The sequence below is a fragment of the Cotesia glomerata genome, linkage group LG4 (genome assembly GCF_020080835.1).
Source record: "Cotesia glomerata isolate CgM1 linkage group LG4, MPM_Cglom_v2.3, whole genome shotgun sequence".
Classification (NCBI taxonomy): Eukaryota; Metazoa; Arthropoda; class Insecta; order Hymenoptera; family Braconidae; genus Cotesia; species Cotesia glomerata.
Window position 1 is genome coordinate 4,842,182 of NC_058161.1, and position 21,383 is coordinate 4,863,564.

General features: G+C 28.3%; 4 protein-coding genes across 4 annotated transcripts in view; 1 reads left to right on the top strand and 3 right to left on the bottom strand.

The window, feature by feature from the left end:
* The window catches only part of LOC123264438 (protein bicaudal D), a 32,905-nt gene extending 13,085 nt beyond the window's left edge, over nt 1-19,820 (bottom strand). Inside the window, exon 1 of the mRNA XM_044727737.1 lies at nt 19,800-19,820. The gene's annotated coding sequence lies outside the window, so the exon portion shown is untranslated. The remainder of the gene's footprint in view (nt 1-19,799) is intronic.
* On the bottom strand, nt 1,538-6,789 carry LOC123264440 (NADH dehydrogenase [ubiquinone] flavoprotein 1, mitochondrial-like). Its single transcript, XM_044727740.1, has 6 exons — nt 6,629-6,789; nt 6,299-6,366; nt 5,490-6,158; nt 2,260-2,492; nt 1,983-2,186; nt 1,538-1,923 (listed from the first exon to the last, which is right to left on the bottom strand). Exons 1-6 carry the CDS (start codon nt 6,675-6,677, stop codon nt 1,737-1,739), a joined length of 1,410 nt encoding a protein of 469 aa, XP_044583675.1. The 5' UTR covers nt 6,678-6,789; the 3' UTR covers nt 1,538-1,736.
* Nucleotides 8,975-12,506, bottom strand: LOC123262966 (dentin sialophosphoprotein-like). Its single transcript, XM_044725476.1, has 4 exons — nt 12,367-12,506; nt 10,318-10,443; nt 10,174-10,240; nt 8,975-9,505 (listed from the first exon to the last, which is right to left on the bottom strand). The coding sequence occupies exons 1-4, from the start codon at nt 12,504-12,506 to the stop codon at nt 8,975-8,977; spliced, it is 864 nt and encodes a 287-aa protein (XP_044581411.1).
* LOC123264439 (ionotropic receptor 21a) lies at nt 14,195-20,292 on the top strand. Its single transcript, XM_044727739.1, has 8 exons — nt 14,195-14,823; nt 16,755-16,954; nt 17,085-17,183; nt 17,368-17,771; nt 19,103-19,243; nt 19,302-19,500; nt 19,587-19,791; nt 19,890-20,292. The coding sequence occupies exons 1-8, from the start codon at nt 14,314-14,316 to the stop codon at nt 20,190-20,192; spliced, it is 2,061 nt and encodes a 686-aa protein (XP_044583674.1). The 5' UTR covers nt 14,195-14,313; the 3' UTR covers nt 20,193-20,292.
* The last annotated feature ends 1,091 nt before the right edge of the window (nt 20,293-21,383 follow it).

Here is a 21,383-nt window from a genome sequence, read left to right on the forward strand (position 1 = left end):
GGCGTATTTTATTGGCTGATACAATGTTGATGTTGATTATGATAATTGTGTTATTTTAATTATAATTATTATCCTGCCTGGCACTTCGATTTCGGGTATTTTTATCTCACACGTACACAGCCGACACCCACGTTTTTATAATTTACCCCCCTTTACATCGACACTTTAGGAGACTACCGTATATACCCGACAAGTGTACTCCTTTTTCGGCATTCACATGTCCTGTTAAATGGACTCTTTTGACGGATGTGAATGGACACCGTGATTCGTATATCGCAGTGTGATGGATAAGGTGCAACGCGAGTGCCGACGAGGCTCGTCAGGAAGCCAACACACCGCTGTAGCTGCTTTCTGGTTTACACTTCACGAGCGACAGACCGAACATGTCTGCCGAGGTTGATTTAAAATTTTCTTACTGCGCATGCGCGGGCTTAAGGAGAGTTTCCATAAATATTTTATGAAAATTAATTTAACAGATATTTAAGAATTTTTATAATTAATAAATTACCGCATAAATAAAATAAGAAAAAATTGACATTTAGAAGATTTAATAAATTAAAAATTTAATTTTTTTTAAATAATTTTTTTGTTGAATAAAATTAAAAAATAGTCAAGTGGCAGCTAATTAATATCATGAATATTTTTTGAATTTTTGTTACTTCTTTTTTGTTTTAACAAAGTTTTTGATTATTTTAATAAAAAAAAAAATCTAATTTTTTTTTATAATTAATTTAGCAGATACTTAATAATTTTAGGGATTTTTTTAACAAATAAATTATGGAAAAAAAAAATTAACATGTAGAAATTTAAAAAAATTAAAAATGCAAATTTTAGAAAATAATTTTTTGGAACAAATTTGTTTATTAAAAAAAAAAATTAAAAATGGTCAAGTGATGGCTAAATTTAATATCATAATTTTTTATAAAAACAAATTTTTTCTTACAAAAAAATTAAATGTTTAAGAGAAATTAAATGATATTGAAATTAATAAAAAACTTTTATGAAAATTAAATTGGCTGACGTCTGAAAATTTTTATAATTATTATTATTCAAAAAATTTAATAAAAATTGGTTAAAAGTCTGCTAATTTTAGTATCATAAAATTTTTATGATAATAAAGTTAGCCAAAATTTTTAATTTAGTGATTTTGCTTTGTTTATTGAATTAGAACTAAAAAATATTTTTTTAAAAGTGCACTTAAAAGTTTTTAAAATTTTTTACAAATGAAATTTTTTTTTAATAATTTTTTCAATAAAAAAAATTATAAAAATTTTTAAATGTCGGCTTACTTAATTTCCATAAATTTTAAGTATTTCTTCATCAAATTAATTATAAAGAAAATGAGAAAAAATTTACTACATAGAAATCAATTATCATTAAGGTTATTAACTAGGATTCAATTTATATTTATAAATCGAAATTTAATTAGAATAAATAAAAAAATAAAAAATTTATTTTGCCAATTAAAAGAATTTTTTCTCAAAAAATAAAAGATATAAAAAGTGTAAACTAAAATTGGACGATCTATTACAAGAAATTAATAATTAGACTCTTTATTTTTGTACAGAATTAGTAAAAATTATTACATGTCTTCACTATTTACCTACCAACTGTTACTTAATTATTAAATATAATAATAATAACAGAAGCAGTATGAAAATACTGTGTAAAAATATTCCATACAAAAAGTATACTGAGATTCTTCAAATAAATATCTAACTTTCTAAACTTAATCTTTAATTAGTAGCAGACGCTTTATGTTTAAGCATCCTCTCTTCAATTACAGGTCTGAAGTGTCGAATGAGTCCTTGAACTGGCCAAGCAGCGCCATCAGCAAGAGCACAAATTGTGTGTAATTCAATTTGCTTTGTGAGTTCCCATAACATGTCAATTTCATGCACCTCTGCGTTTCCTTGGACAAATCTATAAAATTAAACCAGTTGTACAAACGCAAACAAATATTTTCACCAAATTAAACTTACCGATCCATTATTTTGTTCATCCAGGAAATTCCTTCACGGCAAGGGGTACATTGACCACAAGACTCATGTTTATAGAAGCTGATAAGCCGAGCAATCGCCTTGATCACATCAGTTTGTTTGTTCATTACTATAACAGCTGCAGTACCAAAAGAGCTTTGCACCCTGACCAGGTCGTCAAAGTCCATGAGAACGGTATCACACACACTGAAATAAATTTTAATAATAAATATATCTTCAACTTTTCATTAATAAAAAATAATTTTAATATTAATATTACTTCTTAGGAATAATAGGTGTTGATGATCCACCAGGAATGACTCCTAGCAAATTATCCCATCCTCCAATGACACCACCAGCATGCCTTTCAATCAAATCTTTCAGAGGAACCGACATTTCTTCTTCTACAGTACAAGGATTGTTAACATGACCAGAAATATTAAATAACTTCGTTCCATGATTTCTTGCGCGACCAAAAGAAGCAAACCAAGATCCTCCACGACGGCAAATAGTCTAGAAATAATTTCAACATCAAAATTAATTACTTTAGGTAGTTGTCATGGTACAATATCGTCAAAAAATGAGAGATTATATATACGCGCCGCAAAAGTATATGAGCTTGCTAATAAAATAATTTTATTTTTATCCTTGATTAAAAAACCGGCCTAAATGGTTTCACCAATAATTTTCATTAAAATAAAATAATGGGTGTCAATGATCGGAAAAATTAGAGAGCGAGGTGATTTTTTATTCTTATTTTTATTTAACAGATTTAATTAGAAAATATTTGAAACTTAGTATACAATTATAATTGTTGGCAGATAAATTATTTATTTCGAGTTTATATGGAATTACTTTAGAATTCGGATATTTTCAAAGTGGCTGTTACATATAGAATACATAATTTTTTCCAATAGTGGAATTGTCATTTAAAATTATTAAAACAAAATTTTCTGCTTCGTTTTCGGAAATCCACATAGGTTTTTATGTTCATATGGACTTACGATAAGAACAGATCCAAACCTACAGGTAAGGTGCAGATAAGATCCATACAAATACAAATAACATTATAATCCGATTAATTCCAATAAAGAAACCCCGCTATGATGGACTTACATATAGATTCCAAATCTCACTCTATCTGGAAGTTTTTTATTTCAGATTGATTACATTATATAAGCTATGATAGATTTTATTGTTGCATATGAGTCTGTATTGGATGTTTTCAACAGGGTAGTAACTATCAAAAACTCTTATGAACGAGTCCTAGTGTAGATTGTTGAGGTACTCAACAATTTCTAACACTAGTTCATACGGCAACGCTATAGCTTCTTGAAGAGAAGAAATTTTCTTCAAATTTTCGAGATGTTTCAATCCGTCCGTAGCATATTTTATCCTCCTTATAATTGAACTATGACAATACTCATAGAAATCAGTGTTATCATCCGACCTCTTGTAACTACTGAAACTTTCGTAAAAGTCATCCAGTAAACTGTTTTCTTGCGCCAATAATCTTAATTTTTTATCGTCATGAGCTAGCATTAGAAAATCAGTCATTTTTATTTTTTTATCGCCGAATTCAATAATTATATTCAGGGAATATAATTTAGTGATTTCTCTGTAGAAGTAATTTACAATGTCATTGATTTCTTCGTCGCTGGCAATTAATTGGTTCATTAATTTTATTTCTTCTTTTGGAACAGGTAATTTAAATTAACGCCTAAAGACCAGATCTTTTAAAGCAACTTCGATGCATTTTTCTCGATTTTCTTCGATTGCTGCCAGACAATGACGTTGCTCAATTTTTGGGACCTTGCGTATTAAGTTATTATCAGAGTTTTTCATCGATAGGAAGTGTGGCGTAGTGTAAAACTCTAGATAGGGACATGGAAGTATAATAAGGTAAAAACTGTTCTAGTATATCTGGAGTACATCTGTAAGTTGCTAGATTAGGTAAAAATGTTCCCGGGCCATTATTTATCAGTGCAGATATGTCAGCGCCCGACTCTAATAACACCATAAGAAAATTGTAGGCATTGGTTCTGAACACCGTATCTTTGTGAAAACGAAAATTTCCACATTTTTTAGGATGGAATGGATAATGAGATAGCGGTACATCATCATCATCATCGCGATGGTTTATCAGCTTATCTCTCAATATTGGATCCTTAACATGTAACATAAATCTGTTAATGGTATAAATATCGCCTTTTTCCACAAGGTACACCAGCAATGTTTTATTTGTCAGGCTTATAATATTTACGTTACATTCTTCAAAAAGCCAAATTTTTTTCGTTTCATCATTCAAAATAAGATAAGCAACTAGTGGAATTCTGTTGCAACTCTGCAACAGAACTGCAGAGAGCGTATGCAATCAATGTTAAATATTCAATTTTCAATTGAATTAATCTCGGGTTATAGGTGGTCAATCGACTTCAAATTTTTAGGGTAATTGTATTATCGTGTTTTTAATAAGTATACAAAAATTCAGAATTTTCTGACGGTATTCCTTAACCACGACAACTATATATGGGTGATTCTCTGTAAGGATGTTTTTTGCTGTCCCAGGCATTTTTTTATTAGAAAAATTGTTATTTTGTTAGTAAAAAAAATTTATTACGAAAGTAAAAAAACATTTCTATTTGGAGCATTGAAATCTAAAATGAAATAAATTTTGGTTTTTTTGCTATAAATTCGTAAGCCACCGAAATAACAGTCCCCTGGGCTGTCCCATTTCCAAAATTAAAACTTTAAGATTAAATTTTAAGTTATTCGACCATAATATATAATTTGGTCCATAATGTTTATAAACTTAATTAGTTAACTAACAATCTTCTTCAATAAAAAGTACCGAAAATTAATTTGTTTCATTAAATTCATTAAACCAAAGTTTGTCCCAGACATTTTAAGATCAGTACCCTGCCAGAAGTTCAAAGCAAAAAAAAAAAAATCCAGCGTGTTATTTTACCTTTTGTAAAGTTTATAAGGATCTAATTAGCCTTGAGTTAATAATCATAGGGCTGTTAGCGCTTTATCGCCATTTTATTTAATGTCAAAGCACCGTTTGTGCTGGAAATATGTGTCTGGGCCACTTCAAAACTCAGTCCCCAGGCAGCTATTTTTATTTATAATTTATTTATAAAATTGGATCCATAAGTCTTAATATTATTCTAATTAATGTAAACATTCATTGAGAACTTGAAAAGTTGAATGCATTGAAATAGTTTGCTTGATTTTTCTCAATTTGATAAAAAAAATCAGTCCCCTGTCATGTTATATGGCAAAAAATACACAAATATCGAAAAAGTAAAAATTAATTCGGCTGTTTATTTATTATAATTAAGCTGATAGTTTTGTAGCCCTTGTTAATTTTTTTTCTAATAAAATAAAAAATAATTTGGTCGGACAATTTTGTAAAGATTTAAGACGTCCTTACAGAGAATCACCCATATACCTTAATCAATTAATAACTCAAAAAACTAAATTATCAAAAATTTTTAAAATACATACAGGTGCAACTGCAACAGTTTCAACGTTAGTCACGGTGGTAGGACATCCAAAGAGACCAACATCAGCTGGGAAAGGTGGCTTCAATCTTGGTTTGCCTTGCTTGCCTTCCAACGACTCAATCAAAGCGGTTTCTTCGCCACAAATATAAGCACCAGCTCCCCGTTGTACGAAGACATCAAAATCATAACCAGAACCACACGCGTTCTTTCCTATCAATCCTGCTTGGTAAGCTTCAGCAATAGCAACTTGCATGTTCGAAGCTTCATTGTAGAATTCTCCTCTGATGTAAATGTACGCAGCACAAGCTCCCATCGCGCGACCAGCGATCAAACACCCTTCAACCAGCTTATGCGGGTCATGTCGCATAATTTCTCTGTCCTTGCATGTTCCTGGCTCTCCTTCATCAGCATTTACCACCAAATACTTGGGCCTGCCGTCCGAAGGTTTGTTCATAAATGACCACTTCATTCCTGAAGGAAATCCAGCGCCTCCTCGACCTCTCAAGCCGGACACTTTTATTTCGTTGATGATCCAGTCGGTTCCTTTGCCAAGAATTTCCTTTGTTTTGTACCAGTCGCCTCTCTTCAGTGATCCCTTCAATCTCCAGTCATGCCTGCCGTATAAGTTGGTAAATATTCTGTCCTGGTCTTGCAGCGGACCTCCGAATTTCTGGGAAAAATTTTTTAATCCGTCAGATGAAGATGACAACTGTCACTTTTTTATTTTTTATTTTTTTTTATAACGGAAGTCATTATTGCACAACTTGTGCAATAACTTGAGAATTAGTTTTTTTAATAAAAGTTAATTACCTTTCCTTCTGGTGCAGCATCTGCGAAATTCCTGAACTGTTGATTGCTCACAAGGGCACCAAGAAAACCTGGGAAAAAATTTTTCGTCAATTATTGCCTCAGGGTAAATTGGACACTGTTATGCATTCATGTGTTAAGTGCTATGGAAATCCTATGTACTTAACACACTATTGCATAACAGAGTCCAATTTAAGAGTGAACTTAAAAATATTTTGTATTAAATGACAGATTGTATGTCTCGTTAAAGTAAATTGTTTGGTAATATTTAAAAATATTTTGAGATAATTTTAGGAAGAATTAATTAAGATAAATAAAATAATTTCAACTCACCTAATTGGTTTTTTGGAATCTGAGAACAGCGACTTACAACACCCGCCATTTCAATAAATTTACTGGCTTGCAGGATTGCGACTTATTGCATTTCAGCTGATTTCAGCTCATACTGGTTTACGACACAATAGCCCCTTCTCTGTCGCTACGTAAACGCTATATCTCTCTGTATACTGCGCAAATGATTATAGATCTATACATATCACGTCAAAGCGCAAGATCAAGAAATATTATTTAAAAATAATCATTAAATTAATGGATATTAATTTTTAAGTAATTACAGAAATTAATTTATTTTATCTTACAAAAATTTATTTTTAAAAAAATATTTAATGAAATAAATCATTAAATACAAAATGTTATTTTATATTATTTAAATTAAAAAAATGAACTTTTACGTTGAAAAAAAAAAAATATTTACGAATTTAGAAAATATAAATTATAATAAAAATATTTTTTATTTTTTCATTTTTTTTTTAATTATTTTAATGACTTTATCTGGTAATTTGAATTTCTTTAGTTTATATTGGAGGCTGGTATTAAAGTGATTAACCAAGGATAAATTGGATCTGTGTAGTAAAAACTGCAATGAAAACAATTATAAATAACGTACTTCAATATACGGAAAAAATTAATTAGATTACCTTATATTTAATCTTCATGAGATCCCAATTTTTTTTAGAGTTACATTGATCCATTGTGTTAGTCTTTAATAAATAATATAACATGCATCTTTCTTCCCAATCTGTATAGTGTTTTGCGCGCCTAAAATAATTTAAAATATTTGCTGTTAGACTTCTTAAGGTAGTACGTACGTGAAAAGCATATTTCAAGAAAATTATGAAATTTTTTTTATCGAAAGATAAACACAGTAGCGCTCAAAAGTATTTTGACAAATATATTTAATGGTTTAATTAAAAATAAATATGAAACACAATAATCATTTATTTATTTTTTTAACAGCTTTTGAATAATCTACAGAATAGTGTCAAAGTGGTCCTTGTTTGTAACAAAAGAAAGTTTAATTTTTTAAATATTAGGAAAATGGTGGCTCCAAAGTATTTTGACATTGTTGAAAAAAAACTAACGCATAATGTTGTCAAAATACTTTTGAGCGCTACTGTATATTAATAATTTACTACAAAAATTTCAGATTAATTCACCTCACCGTTTTTGAGTAATTAATTTTTAAAATTGCATCTTTTACACGTAGAGGTATAGAGAAAGATGGTAAAGTTAGTATGAAATCTTCCGTAACACTCGAGTAATGTAAATAGATTTTATACTAACTTTACCATCTTTCTATACCTCTGCGTGTAAAAGATGCTATTTCGAAAATTAATTACTCAAAAACGGTGCGGTGAATTAATCTGAAATTTTGGTGGTGAATTATTAATATATTTATCTTTTGACAAAAAAAATTTCATAATTTTCTTCAAATATGCTTTTCACGTACGTACTACCTTAAGAAAATACGAGCACCAAGGCAACTTTTGATGAAAGGCTTGATTTTTTTTAATGTGAAGTTTAAATATGTCTAAATAAATTCCGAAAATTTGAAAGAGATTGCCCGATTATTTAAATAAATCATTAACTTTGAAGTTGAGCAATTTAACATTGGTCTTATGGGGAAACCTCCTAACATTGATACATTTCTGTATTTTTCTCGTAAAACTGTTGGTGAATATTTTTAAAAAACTTATGGATGAAAGTAAATATCGAGGATTTTCTAACACAACCACGTATCTCAATTTTTGAAGATGAAAGGGTTCAACTGAAAAATTAATAATTAATTATAAACGCGTCACTAAAAAAAATATTAACCAGATTAATATTTTTTTTTTTTATAATACTAATAATTTAAACTTATAAAGTAAATGAAATTGATTTAATTCAATTTAATTTAAATTTAATTCTATTGAAATGTTAATACTCTTTTTATTTTCTTTTTTCACCTATAACCAAATTAATTGATGTAAATCTAATGTATAAAGCCGATTGGCGTGTAAATAAATAAATAAATAATAAATACGATAGTATTTTTAGAAAATAAAAGTGATAAATATTGTTTTTAGATGAATATTAATTTGTTATAAGCTATTTTTTACCTCATCTCTAAAATCGTCATTGAGATACGAGGTTGCGTTAGAAAACCATCGATATATTAGTAATAAATTTAATTTAAAAAAAATTTACACTAAAATTTACACTAATTAAAGTGTATTAATTAATCTATTTATTATGAGAGGTGTCTATTTACTCGTAAATTTATCAAAACTTTTTTACGTGTGAATAGACATGTCCTTTATTATTAATTATTAATCTCGCCGGTAAAAAAATGTTAACTTACAAATCGTTTCTAGTTTTCGCCCATTGAGTTTCATTATTATTTTCTTCCAACCACTGTTCTATCTCATCATCTAAATCTGAATTGTTGTTTTGAATCTCATTTGAAAATGAGGCAGGTTGGCCAGCGGGCTTTGAAACGGAAGGTTTATTATCAAGAAGACTATTATTTTTAAGATTTTCTTTATCTCTTAAAAACTGACTAGCACTTTTGGCTGAAAGAGTTTGTGCTTCATTAAAACTATCATCTGAACTATCATCAACAGCACTATTATTTTCAAGATTTTTTTTGTCTTTTAAAGATTGACTAGCACTTTTGGCTGAAACAGTTTGTGCTTCATTAAAACCACCAGTTTCACTATCTGAACTATTAACATTCATTTTAGAATTCGCTTCATTTCTTACAGATGGACCTTGCAATGGTTTTTTATCAATACTTGTATCACTATCTGATTCACTTGACTCAGAAATAATGTATTCATTCTTATTATTATTAGCCCCGTTACGGCTAGCATATTCTTGTCTAAGCACCTGAAAATCATAAATTCAATTTATTGGAATAGTATATACACAATGAAGACTCAGAAGAAAAACATATGACACTGAAATGGAGAGACATCTCATGATTTTTATAATTTTTTAACAAATAAATTAGAGCAAAAAAGATTTATTTAAAAAAATTCGTCTTTGGAAACTCTAAAAAAATATAAATTCAATTCTCTAGACCTGGTTTATCTTTAAAAAAAAAATAAAAAAATTGTATAGTGTCTGCTAATTTTAGTGTGATAAAAAACATTCAATTTAACAGACACCTGACAATTTTTTTAGATGTTTATAACAATTAAATTATGATGAAAAAAATTCGACATGTAGCTATTAAAAAAAATATTCTTTTTATAATAATTGATTAATTATAAAAATTCTAACAATTGTAAGATGCCTCCTACATTAAAGTTAGTAGTCACTTGATAATTTTTTAATTTTATTTTAAAAAACAAATTTGTTCCAAAAAATAATTAAAAAAAAATTTCATTTTTAATTTTTTTAATTTTCTACATGTCAATTTTTTTTTCTTTTTCTTTTGCCATAATTTAATTGTTAAAAAAATTATTAAAATTAGATAAACATCTGATAAATTAATTTTCATAAGATGCCTGCTAATTACAGTATCACAAAACATGTAATTTTTGTAGCCTTACATTATTATTATTTTGTACCTGGGAGATTTTACGTTCAACTTGAACCGGAGTTACTAGCTGACTACTTCTAAAAATAATTTTTGAATAAAGTTTTTTATAACAATGATAAATTTTATAATAAAAATGAATATTCCTGATTCGTACCTGATACTGGTCGACGGACTCGTTGATTTGATCGGAGATTTAGCTTTAGAGTTATTGTGAGAATTAGGTACCACATCATCATCGCTACCTGCTCTTGTAGCATCACTGTCATCAAATGAATCATCCCTAAAAAATATAAATACATATTTTACTTTCGATGACAGTCAGAACAGTAGTAATGTAATTTTTCATAAAAAAATGTAGAATCAGAAGTGGAAACTTTTTGAAGTGAAACTTCTTTATCGACGTATGAGAGAAATTTTATAGCAATGTAAAAAAAGTCGTCACGATTTTCGGTTACGCGCCATGTTTTTTTTTTTTTTTTTTATCGAAGTTCTGTACAGCGACGTAAAGAATAAATCTAGTAAACATTATTAATTCTAAAAACAATTAAAAAAACAAATTAAATAGTAATTTAAAAATAAAGCAAAACACAATTAGAAAATAAAAATATGTGTGCGTTCATTTTTTTTAATTATTCATTTTTAATGATTTATTTATTCATTTTGAATTCTATAAAATCATTGCATATAATTGTATTACTTTGAATAGACAATTTCAATTATTTTCTCATAACTTGTGTAATTTAGTAAATTATTATTTATCTGCTTTGGATTATTTTTACTAAGTTATGATATGAAATATGAATATTAAAGTTCGTTATATAATTTTTGTAAGCGATTATAATTGATGAAATACAATAATTTTAATAAGAGCTATGATAAAATAAATTACTCATGTTATTTGTATGCATGATTATAATACTAAAATAGCTTTAATTTAATAGGGAAAAATTTTTTTTCTTAAGCCTTATCTTCCCAATTTCTGTGAAGTTGTCCCTGATTGAACAACTGAATTCGACCGAATTAAAAATTTTAATTCTGTTATATTCTGTTAAATTCGGTAAAACCGAATTCAAAAGAATTAAAAATTTTAATTCTGTTCAATTCTGTCGAATTCTGCAAAACAGAATTCAACTAAATTAAAAATATCAATTCTGTTATATTCTGTTAAATTCGGTAAAAAAGAATTCAAAAGAATTAAAAAATTTAATTCTGCTCAATTCTGTTGAATTCTGCAAAACAAAATCCAACTGAATTGAAAATCGCAATTCTGTTATATTTTGTTAAATTCGGTAAGACAGAATTCAAAAGAATTAAAAATTTTAATTCTGTTCGATTCTACGGAAAATGGCAGAGCGAAAATTAAAAAAAAATTGAAATTTTCAATTCTGTTCAAGTATGGAAAATAAATCTGAAAATTGTAACATAATGTAAATTAAATCCTACTGAGTTCTTTGAAATTTAATTTTTTATATTTTGAATCGTCTTAAATCTTTTACTATCGCAATTTCATTGTTATTAAATCCTAAAACTATGATTAAAATAATATCTATGAAAGGATTTTGAATTTGTTTTAATTCAGTCTAATTCGGAGTCAGAGCGAGAAATTCGAGGATTATCTCCTAATTTAACAGAATTGAAAATTTTGAATTTGTTTTAATTCGGTCTAATTCGGAGTCAGAGCGAGAAATTCGAGGATTATTTCCGAATTCAACAGAATTGAACCGAATTAAAAATTTTGAATTTGTTTTAATTCGGTCTAATTCGGAGTCAGAGCGAGAAATTCGAGGATTATTTCCGAATTTAACTGAATTAATAATTTTGAATTTGTTTTAATTCGGTCTAATTCGGAGTCAGAGCCAGAAATTCGAGGATTATTTCCGAATTCAACAGAATTGAACCGAATTAATAATTTTGAATTTGTTTTAATTCGGCTAAATTCTGGCTCACCTGCCGAATTAAACAGAATTCATTTTAAAGTTAGGTACCGAATTAACAGAATTTAATTGAATTCAAAAGAATTAAAAATTTGATTCTGTTTAATTCGATCGAATTCAGTTGTTTAATCAGGGGTAAATAGTAGAAAAATGATACGTCATAAAAAAGTTTCACTTCTTACCTGTGTACTCCGATACACACACGTATTTTTTTTTTTATAAGGAAACTTGACTAAATATATAAATATATAAATAAAAATAAGTAAAACCTTGTCTCTTCCGCTATCTCATCATCGGTATTCTCTTGTATTATACCGTCTAAAGCTTGAGTTTCAGCAAGATCTTGACAGTCTAATGCTTCTTTCCAAAGATCTGGTGAACTACAAGGACAGAAGTCTTCATCAAGCATTTTTTATTTATTTTTTGTTTTAATGATTTAAAAATAATAAACAATTTTCGTATTTATGTTCAACAGTTAGTATATAATAAGTAGTAAGGTTAAATGAAAATTAAATTGTAATAACTTAAAATGTAAACACGAAGCCGCAGATGTTTTTGAATGTAAAGTAAGCAAGTGGCGCCATCTGTCACGATTTTTAGTGCCGGTATTCTATCGTGTGGCGCTGCAGTCGATTTATTTGACAGATTCTAATAAATATTTTATTTTATTTTTTTATTACGGCGTTAAAAAATTATTTGATTGCTAATGTGGACAGCTTCAACATAGCTTCAAGTATTATTATCTCAAAAAATATTCATAACGAAATTTTTGGATTAATGAAAAGATTTAGTGAAAATTAAATTAGCTGACATCTAAAAATTTTTATAATTTTTTTACTGAAAAAAATTATTGCTAACAATTAAAAAAAAATTTGACATGTAGAAAATTTGAAAAACTGTAAGTGCAATTTTAAAAAAACATTTTTTAGTTCTAATTTAATAAATGAAACAAAATCAAAAAATTAAAAATGTCGACTAACTTTATTATTATAAAGATTTATTCGAAAATTAAAATTAGGATATTATAAATATTAATACTACAATTTAAAATAAAAATATTCTGAGAAAACTAATATAATTGTTGAGAACAATCGAGCAGTAGATCAGAAAGATGAGAAGACTTTATAACAACTAAATTTTGATTCAAGAAATATGATTTAAATTTGAAACTCTGATGATAAATTATTAAAATTCTCATGACAACTCTTACAGTTTCATCATAAGTAATCAAGGTAAATTCTTTTATAATACTAAAGTTAGCCGACGTTGTTAATTTTTTGAGTTTTTTTTTTAATTATTAAATTAAAACTAGAAAATATTTTCAAAAAATTGCACTTACAGTTTTTAAAGTTTTTTAAAAATAAATTTTTTTTTAATAATTATTTATTAATAAAAAAAAATTCTAAAAACTTTTAGATATCGGCTAATTCAATTTTCATAATTTTTTTCCGAAAATAAATTATTGATTTTTTTTAACAATTAAATTTTAAGTAAAAAAATACTTAAAAAAAATTGCACGTATAATTTTTCAAATCTTCTACAAGTGAAAGTTTTTCTTTTAATTTTTTGTAATAATTTTTTCAATAAGAAAAAATTATAAAAATTTTCAGATGTCAGCTAATTTAATTTTTATTAACAAGTTATATGTATAAAAATAAAAAACTTAACTATTTTCTATTGAATTTTCAGCAAACATCTTAATAGTAGGTTACATGAAACTAATCGGATTTGGTATCGTTTAAAAAGTCTTAAAGCTGGGCTGGTACCTTATACAATCATCATAGAATAAAAGTTTCTTGTTCAGAAAACTGCATTTACGTAAATGGATTTCACATTGAGGTTTTTATTATTGGAAAAAAAGGCTATAAAATTTTTATTGCAGTTCTCACTTCATTACTCGGATATTTTACGCATCATTGCGTGAGTAATGTTGAGGATCGTCGAATTTTAAGTATCAAAACTTTTCCAATTACATTAACCAGATATTTAAAAAAAAAATATTTTTTATTTTTTGGTAAAAGCTAAACAATTTTTTTTCTTCGATTATACATTAAGAAGAATACAAAGAAGTAATATGCTTTTATTATTTACAAATAATTACTTCTAAATTCGATCGTCAGTAAATAACTAATAAATATTAAATAACTGTACAAAGTATATAAACCCAGAGCTGTCGGTTTATACCCTTCAGTCAATCCGTCACACATCGATCAACAATGCGAATTTTTTTTTTAATCATCATACTCTCAGCAGTCGTGAATTCAAATGATCAGTTAGATAATAATAGAAGAAAAGTATTTAATAAAAAATTATCTGACTCATCAGCACGAACAGAAAGTCTAGGACGTCTTCTTAAGCATATCTTCCGTGAATATTTTAACGGCTGCATTGTAATTATGATGTACGACGATAAAATATACACCGAGTACCCAGGATTGTTGAATATGTTAAATGAAGAATTATCAAACGTGTCATTCATCAGGAGAGACTTCAATAACTCCCAGAGCGAGTCATCGGACAAGTTACAATTCAAGTGCTACAACTATCTTCTTTTTTTGAACAACATTTACAGTTTACAAAACACTTTGTCGAAACAAATTAATAAAAAAGTAGTTATTGTATCGCAATCAACACCATGGACCGTGAAAGAATTTTTGAAGAGTTTTCCGTCTAGGTCCTACATCAATTTGTTGATTATATCCCACACTATGAGTGAAAGAACTGAGGTAATCTATATTAACGATACAGAAGTTAGCCGACGTTTTTAATTTTTTGATTTTTTTAAATCATTTAATTAGTACTAAAAATTATTTTTTAAAAATTGCACGTGTAGTTTTTCAAATTTTTCACAACTGAATTTTTAACTTCCCGCTAAGAAAATCGAAGATTTTCAAAAATCGGGAAGTTATTGTTTTCACCCCGTTTTGCAAAAATCGAGTTTTCATCAGATCTCGACGTTTTAAGGTCATAGGAAGCTTCCCTAACTACCCCCGCAATGTTGTCACTATGTGTGTGTGTGTGTGTGTGTATGTGACTCGCTTATAACTTTTGAACGACTAAACCGATCGGAATCTACTAAACGGCGTTCTAAAGAGTTCCCTCAAACTTAGATTTCCTGTGAATTTGAACCGATTCGGACCGATAGATTTTGAGAAATTTTGAAAAGTCTCAAAAAAAATAAGAAAAAAATTTTTTTTGAAAGTGGTTTTTTTGGAATAACTTTTAAACGGCTTTATCGATCAACTTCAAAAACTAATCCGCTCTTAAGCTTGAAAAACCACGTCGATCGCCACCAAGCTGGTCAAAATCGGTTGATTCGTTCGAGAGATATCGAGAACGAAAGAAAACCGAAAAATATGTTTTTTCGGGATTACTCCAAAATTTTTGGTTCGATCAATTGAAACCTGGAAATAACTTATGAGTATGATAAAACTGCGTCGAATGCCGCCAACCACGTGAAAATTGGTTGATCCATTCAAAAGTTATTGCGGTTTGAAAATTCCAAAAATAGTGTTCTATGAAAATTCTATCAGACTTTTGAGCTGGGAGAGCTCAAGTGCATAGAAATATTATTTCTTTGAACTCAGCGAGCTCAAAATATCACATAAATTATATTTTGAGCTCAAACATCTCAAAAATTTCATAAGTACAATTTTAAGCGCCCAGGAATGGAATTAGCGGGAAGATGCAGGGATGGCCTTTAGGGTGAACCGTTTTTCTAATTTTTTTTTCTTATTGTTTGTAATAATTTTTTGATAAAAAAATTTACAAAAATTTTTAGTTGACGGTTGACTTAATTTTCATTCTATATTATTTAGAGAATAAGCAAAATTTTGTGGCCGGTGTATTTATATGATAAAATGGGTTTTTATGGTTAAATTTGGTATCGGAAAAGTCTTTACTTGGAGTTGTACCTTTTCAAGATTTTATATCATTCTCACCAATAGTCAATTTATGATGATAAGTATTTAGGGTGCATTCGAAAATGCTCTATCTCTAGATACATAATTAAGAAATGACCTTGTATCTCGTGAACTATTGGCATTTTAAAAGATATAAGCTCATCCTGATGTTACACTTATCAGGAGCTTTCATTTGAGTACCCACATGTATTTTTATATATTTTTCATATATTCATATATGTAATATATATAAGTATATGAAATATTGATGTGGGTACTCCAATGAAAGGTCTTGATGAGTGTAATGTCGGGGTGAACTTATATCTTTAAAAATGTCAATAGTTCACAAGCTACAAGGTCATTTTTTATTTATTGACATTCTTAAAGATATAAGCTCATCCCAATGTTACACTCATCAAGAGCTTTCATTTGAGTACCCACATGTATTTTTATATATTTTTCATATATTCATATATATAATATATATATAAATATATGAAAAATTGATGTGGGTACTCAAATCAAAAGTCCCGATGAGTGTAATATCAGGATGAGCTTATATCTTTAAAAATGTCAATAGTTAAGAAAGTACAGTGCAATTTAACAAAAGTCATTATTTAATAAAGCAAAATTTTATTTATTTATAGCTCACAAGTCACGGCAGTCACATAGTGACTGCAAGGTTGCTAGTGCTAAATAATAAAAGTAACAATAATAATGTAAATTAAATTTAATGATAGTATTTATTTAAGTAGCCAGGCTCTTATTTGCTGTATACCCATAAGCTGTATGCCGACGGAAGTGGTGCAAGTTATCCAACTCTGTTGACTTCTTGGATTAGAGATCATTCGACACAAAAGGCAATCGATCTCTTTCCCGAGAAACTAACTAGCGGTTTCAAGGGCCACAGATTACTCATTGCGACCGCCCACCAGTCTCCTTTTGCTATTAGAACGTAAGTTATTTATTATCAATCAACTACACACAAGCTTCTTTATTACTTGTAGAATAAGACTATTGAATCACCGTTCGCAATTCTATTATTAACAAATGTCATATTGATTTTGGAATTTCATAATTATCAGCGGAATCGATTGGGATGGAATAGACATACGTATTGTAAAATTGCTCAGTAAAACTCTAAATTTTACCGCTGACTTCCGTGATCCCGTTACGATTAACAGGTTTGCATTTACATACATTATGTTACGATATTGCATTACTTGATTAATCTATCATCTTGATAATACTAGTTTTATTATTATATAATATATATATTTCCCTTTACTTAGTATTAACATACAGTATATTACACCCATAAATCAATATTTATCAACTGATCAATTAAATATTATTTATTACGTCTAGTCCAATTTACGCTGCGACGACGGATGTTATCACCGGAAAAGCATCTGTAGCAGCCGGTGGAATTTACAAAACAACCAATATTACGTCAGTCTTGGATACATCCGCGTCTCATATGGAGGATTGCGCTGCATTTATTTCTTCATCGTCACTGGCATTACCCAAGTATCGAGCCGTCATGGGACCCTTTCAACCCGGCGTCTGGGTTCTCATATGCATTGTTTACTTTATTGCCATTATCCCATTGACAATGAACACTGATTACAGTTTGAGCTCTTTGATAAAAAGACCTGGAAGACTTATACACATGTTCTGGTTTGTCTTCAGTACATTTACTAATAGTTTTGTTGTTAAAGATCCTTTGACTGTTAATGGACTTGCCAAAAATTCAACAGCGCTTCTTATCGGTACCACTTTTTTTTTTTTTTTAAGAATTTTTTATCTTTAATTAACGGATCATTCTGGTTCCAGCGCTCGAAAAAAAGCAAATGTTCATTATTTTTTTACACAGAAACTATTATAGATATTTATATGTAATTTATTCAGCTTAACACATAAACTCTTGAATATCACTAAAAATATATAATTTTTTTTTTTATATGTCGCTGATGTATATGATAACTTGATAACGGCTCATCTAAAACACAAAATTCAAAATTATTTATTTTCAACATATAAGTAGCTATTGCATAAACGACGGAGATTAATCTATATTATTAAGAGACTAAGAAAAATTTTGTAGCCAGTATATTTATATGATAAAATAAGTTTTTATGGTTAAATTTGGCATCATTAGAAAGGTCTTGACCTGAAGTTGTACCTTTTCAAGGTTTCATATCATTCTTACCAATAGTCAATTTATGATAATAAGTATTTAAGCTGCATACGAAAATTCTCTATCTCTAGATACATATTTAAGAAATTACCTTGTATCTTGTGAACTATTGACATTTTTTAAGATATAAGCTCATCCCGATGTTACACTCATCAAGACCTTTCATTTGAGTACCCACATCAATTTTTCATATATTTATATATATCATATATATCGCGTGCCAAAAGGTAATATATATGAGCTTATATTTTTTAAGATATAAGCTCATCCCGATGTTACACTCATTGAGACCTTTCATTTAAGTACCCACATCAATTTTTCATATATTTATATATATATATATATATATATATATATATGCTATATATATATATATATATATATATATATATATATGTATATATGAAAAATATATCAAAAATGCATGTGGGTACTCAAATGAAAGCTCTTGATGTGTGTAACATCGGGATGAGCTTATATCTTTAAAAAAGTCCATATTTAAGAAAGTACAGTGTAATTTAACAAAAGTCATTATTCAATAACAGAAAATTTAATTTATTTATAAGTCACAGTAATCACATAGTGACTGCTGTAAGGTTGCTAGTATTTATTAATAAATAATAAAATGAAGATTTAAAAAAAAATGAAAAATGACCCTTTTTCACAGTTTTTAGTCTTAAAAAGATAGTAAAAATCTAAATTTTGTTAATTAAAATATTAAAATAATATAGTTACAATATTCCGATCAGTTTAAAATTTTTATAAAATACTTTCAGATATATTTAGATATATGTACTTTCGAAAAATGTAAAAAAAAAAAATTTTTTTTAAAGTTAAACCAGAATGATCCCTTAATTTTAAATTCTTAACTTAAGAGATTAATAATTGAATGTTTAATTGCAGGTTTCTACTGGGCTTTTACAATAATTATAACGTCTTGTTATACTGGATCAATTATGGCTTTTATTACAGTACCGATGTTCCCCGAATCAATAGACACTATCGATCAACTTGTGGATGAAGGTTACGATGTCGCAACTTTGGGTAACTAAAGCCTTGTACTTTCAAAATTAACCAATTACTCGAATTAATTATTACTTAGATCATGACGGTTGGGAAAAATGGTTCAATTGGAGCACAATTGATGATCCAGTAGCTGTTAAATTATTGAAATCTCTAGAGTATGTACCAACAATTAAAGAAGGAGTTAGAAATGCAAGCAGTTCTTTTTTTTGGTCTTACACATTTCTTGGATCAAAAATAGCTCTCGACTATCTAGTACAGGCCGAGTATACTCCCAGGTAATTATAATTAAAGAGAGAGTTAGGCTGTAAATATTAATTGTAACGGTTATATTCGATAGTAATTGGGAATGTTTTTATTGCAGCTGGTCGACGAGGCGATCAACTATGCATATCACCAAGGAATGTTTCGCTAACTTTGGAGTTACTTTGGTATTACCCAAGGACTCAATATACACTCAGACTTTTGATACAGTAATAATGCGAGCCCGACAATCTGGTTTGACTCAGAAAATAATCCGGGATGTTGAGTGGGATCTTCAGAGAACGGCCGAAGGAACTCGTCTTCCAGTTAATAATATTATTATTATTATTATTAAAAAATATTATTTTAAAACAGTCATGTAATAATTGACTTATCACATTTATAATTTATTATTTATAATTAGATTTCTGAGGATTACAAGCGACGAAAAGTTATTATAGAAGAAAGACCACTAGCTTTAGATGACACCGAAGGCATGTTCCTCGTTCTCGGTGCTGGGATCCTTATTGCTAGTCTAGTCCTCGGAATTGAGTGCTGTCTGAAACGCTTAAAAAAAAAGCACACTGTTGCTGACGCTGGAACAACTTTTACGTCACTTGCTACTACGCCGCGTATGAGTTTCCTGACAGTTCCAAACCAGCCTTGGGATATCGAAAGTTCAAACTGCTCTCCGAGACCTCGAAGATTCATACGAGGTAGCATTTAAATAATATTTTTTATTTCATCAGCGAGTAATCAAATGGACTGGTAATGTTTTTTTTTTTTTTATTTATATTATTAAGAGAATAAGAAAAAGTTTCTGTCCAGGATAGTCATACGATAAAATCAGTTTTTTTAGTAAAATTAAGAGTAATTACAAAGGTCTTGACTTGAATTTGTCCCTTTTCAAGGTTTCATATCATTCTCACCGATAGTCAATTTATTAGGATAAGTATTTAGGCTCCATTCGAAAATTCTCATTCTCTAGATACATAATTAAGGGGGGAAATACGTGTAGCAAAACCGTTTTCATGCTGATTGTCATTAATTTTTTTAAGGTATAAAAAATTAATATTATTTATTGAAACTATCAGGTTATTTTATACATATATTTATGAGTATTTTTTCGTATTAAACAACAATATAAGTTAACAAATAGCGGAGATATCAGCTGATACACATCGTAGGTTGTCATCCGACTTAGCAGTCTGTGTGCAGTATGGAAGCCACAATTTTTATTTTAAATCAATGAAACAGAAAAATTACTTCATTTATATGTGTATTTTCCATATAAACCTCAATTTAAAAAAAAAAAGTAAAAATTTGTATTTTTTAGAGGGCTGTGAAATTAAGTCGTAATTTTTACCACTCTTTCACACATTGTTTATTAAAAAAAAAATAGTTTAAATAAAAATATCGCTTTCGATTGAAGTTCATATTCAAAGTAATTGTATAAAGAAAATTATAAGCCATATCGCAAGATGATTGGTTTAAAACTCTTTGAGCTAGACTGCACACAGTTTTGAAAAAACTCGTTTCGAGAAAAACGCGTTTGAAAAAAAAGTGACAGAAAAAGTTAATGTAAAATAGTATTAAAGTAATTACTAAATCGTTTATAACTTTTGAACGAATAAGAATTTTTACTTAAAATTTTAAATCTATATTTTTTAATAGTTTTACAAGCGATTTATAAAAAAAAAAAATTGAATTTTTTTAAGCCTGTACACGTATTTCTCCCCTTAAGAAATGACTTTGTATCTTGTGAACTATTGACATTTTTAAAGATATAAGCTCATCCCGATGTTACACTCATCGAGACCTTTCATTTGAGTACCCACATCAATTTTTCATATATTTATATATATTATATATATGTATATATGAAAAATATATCAAAATGCATGTGGATACTCAAATG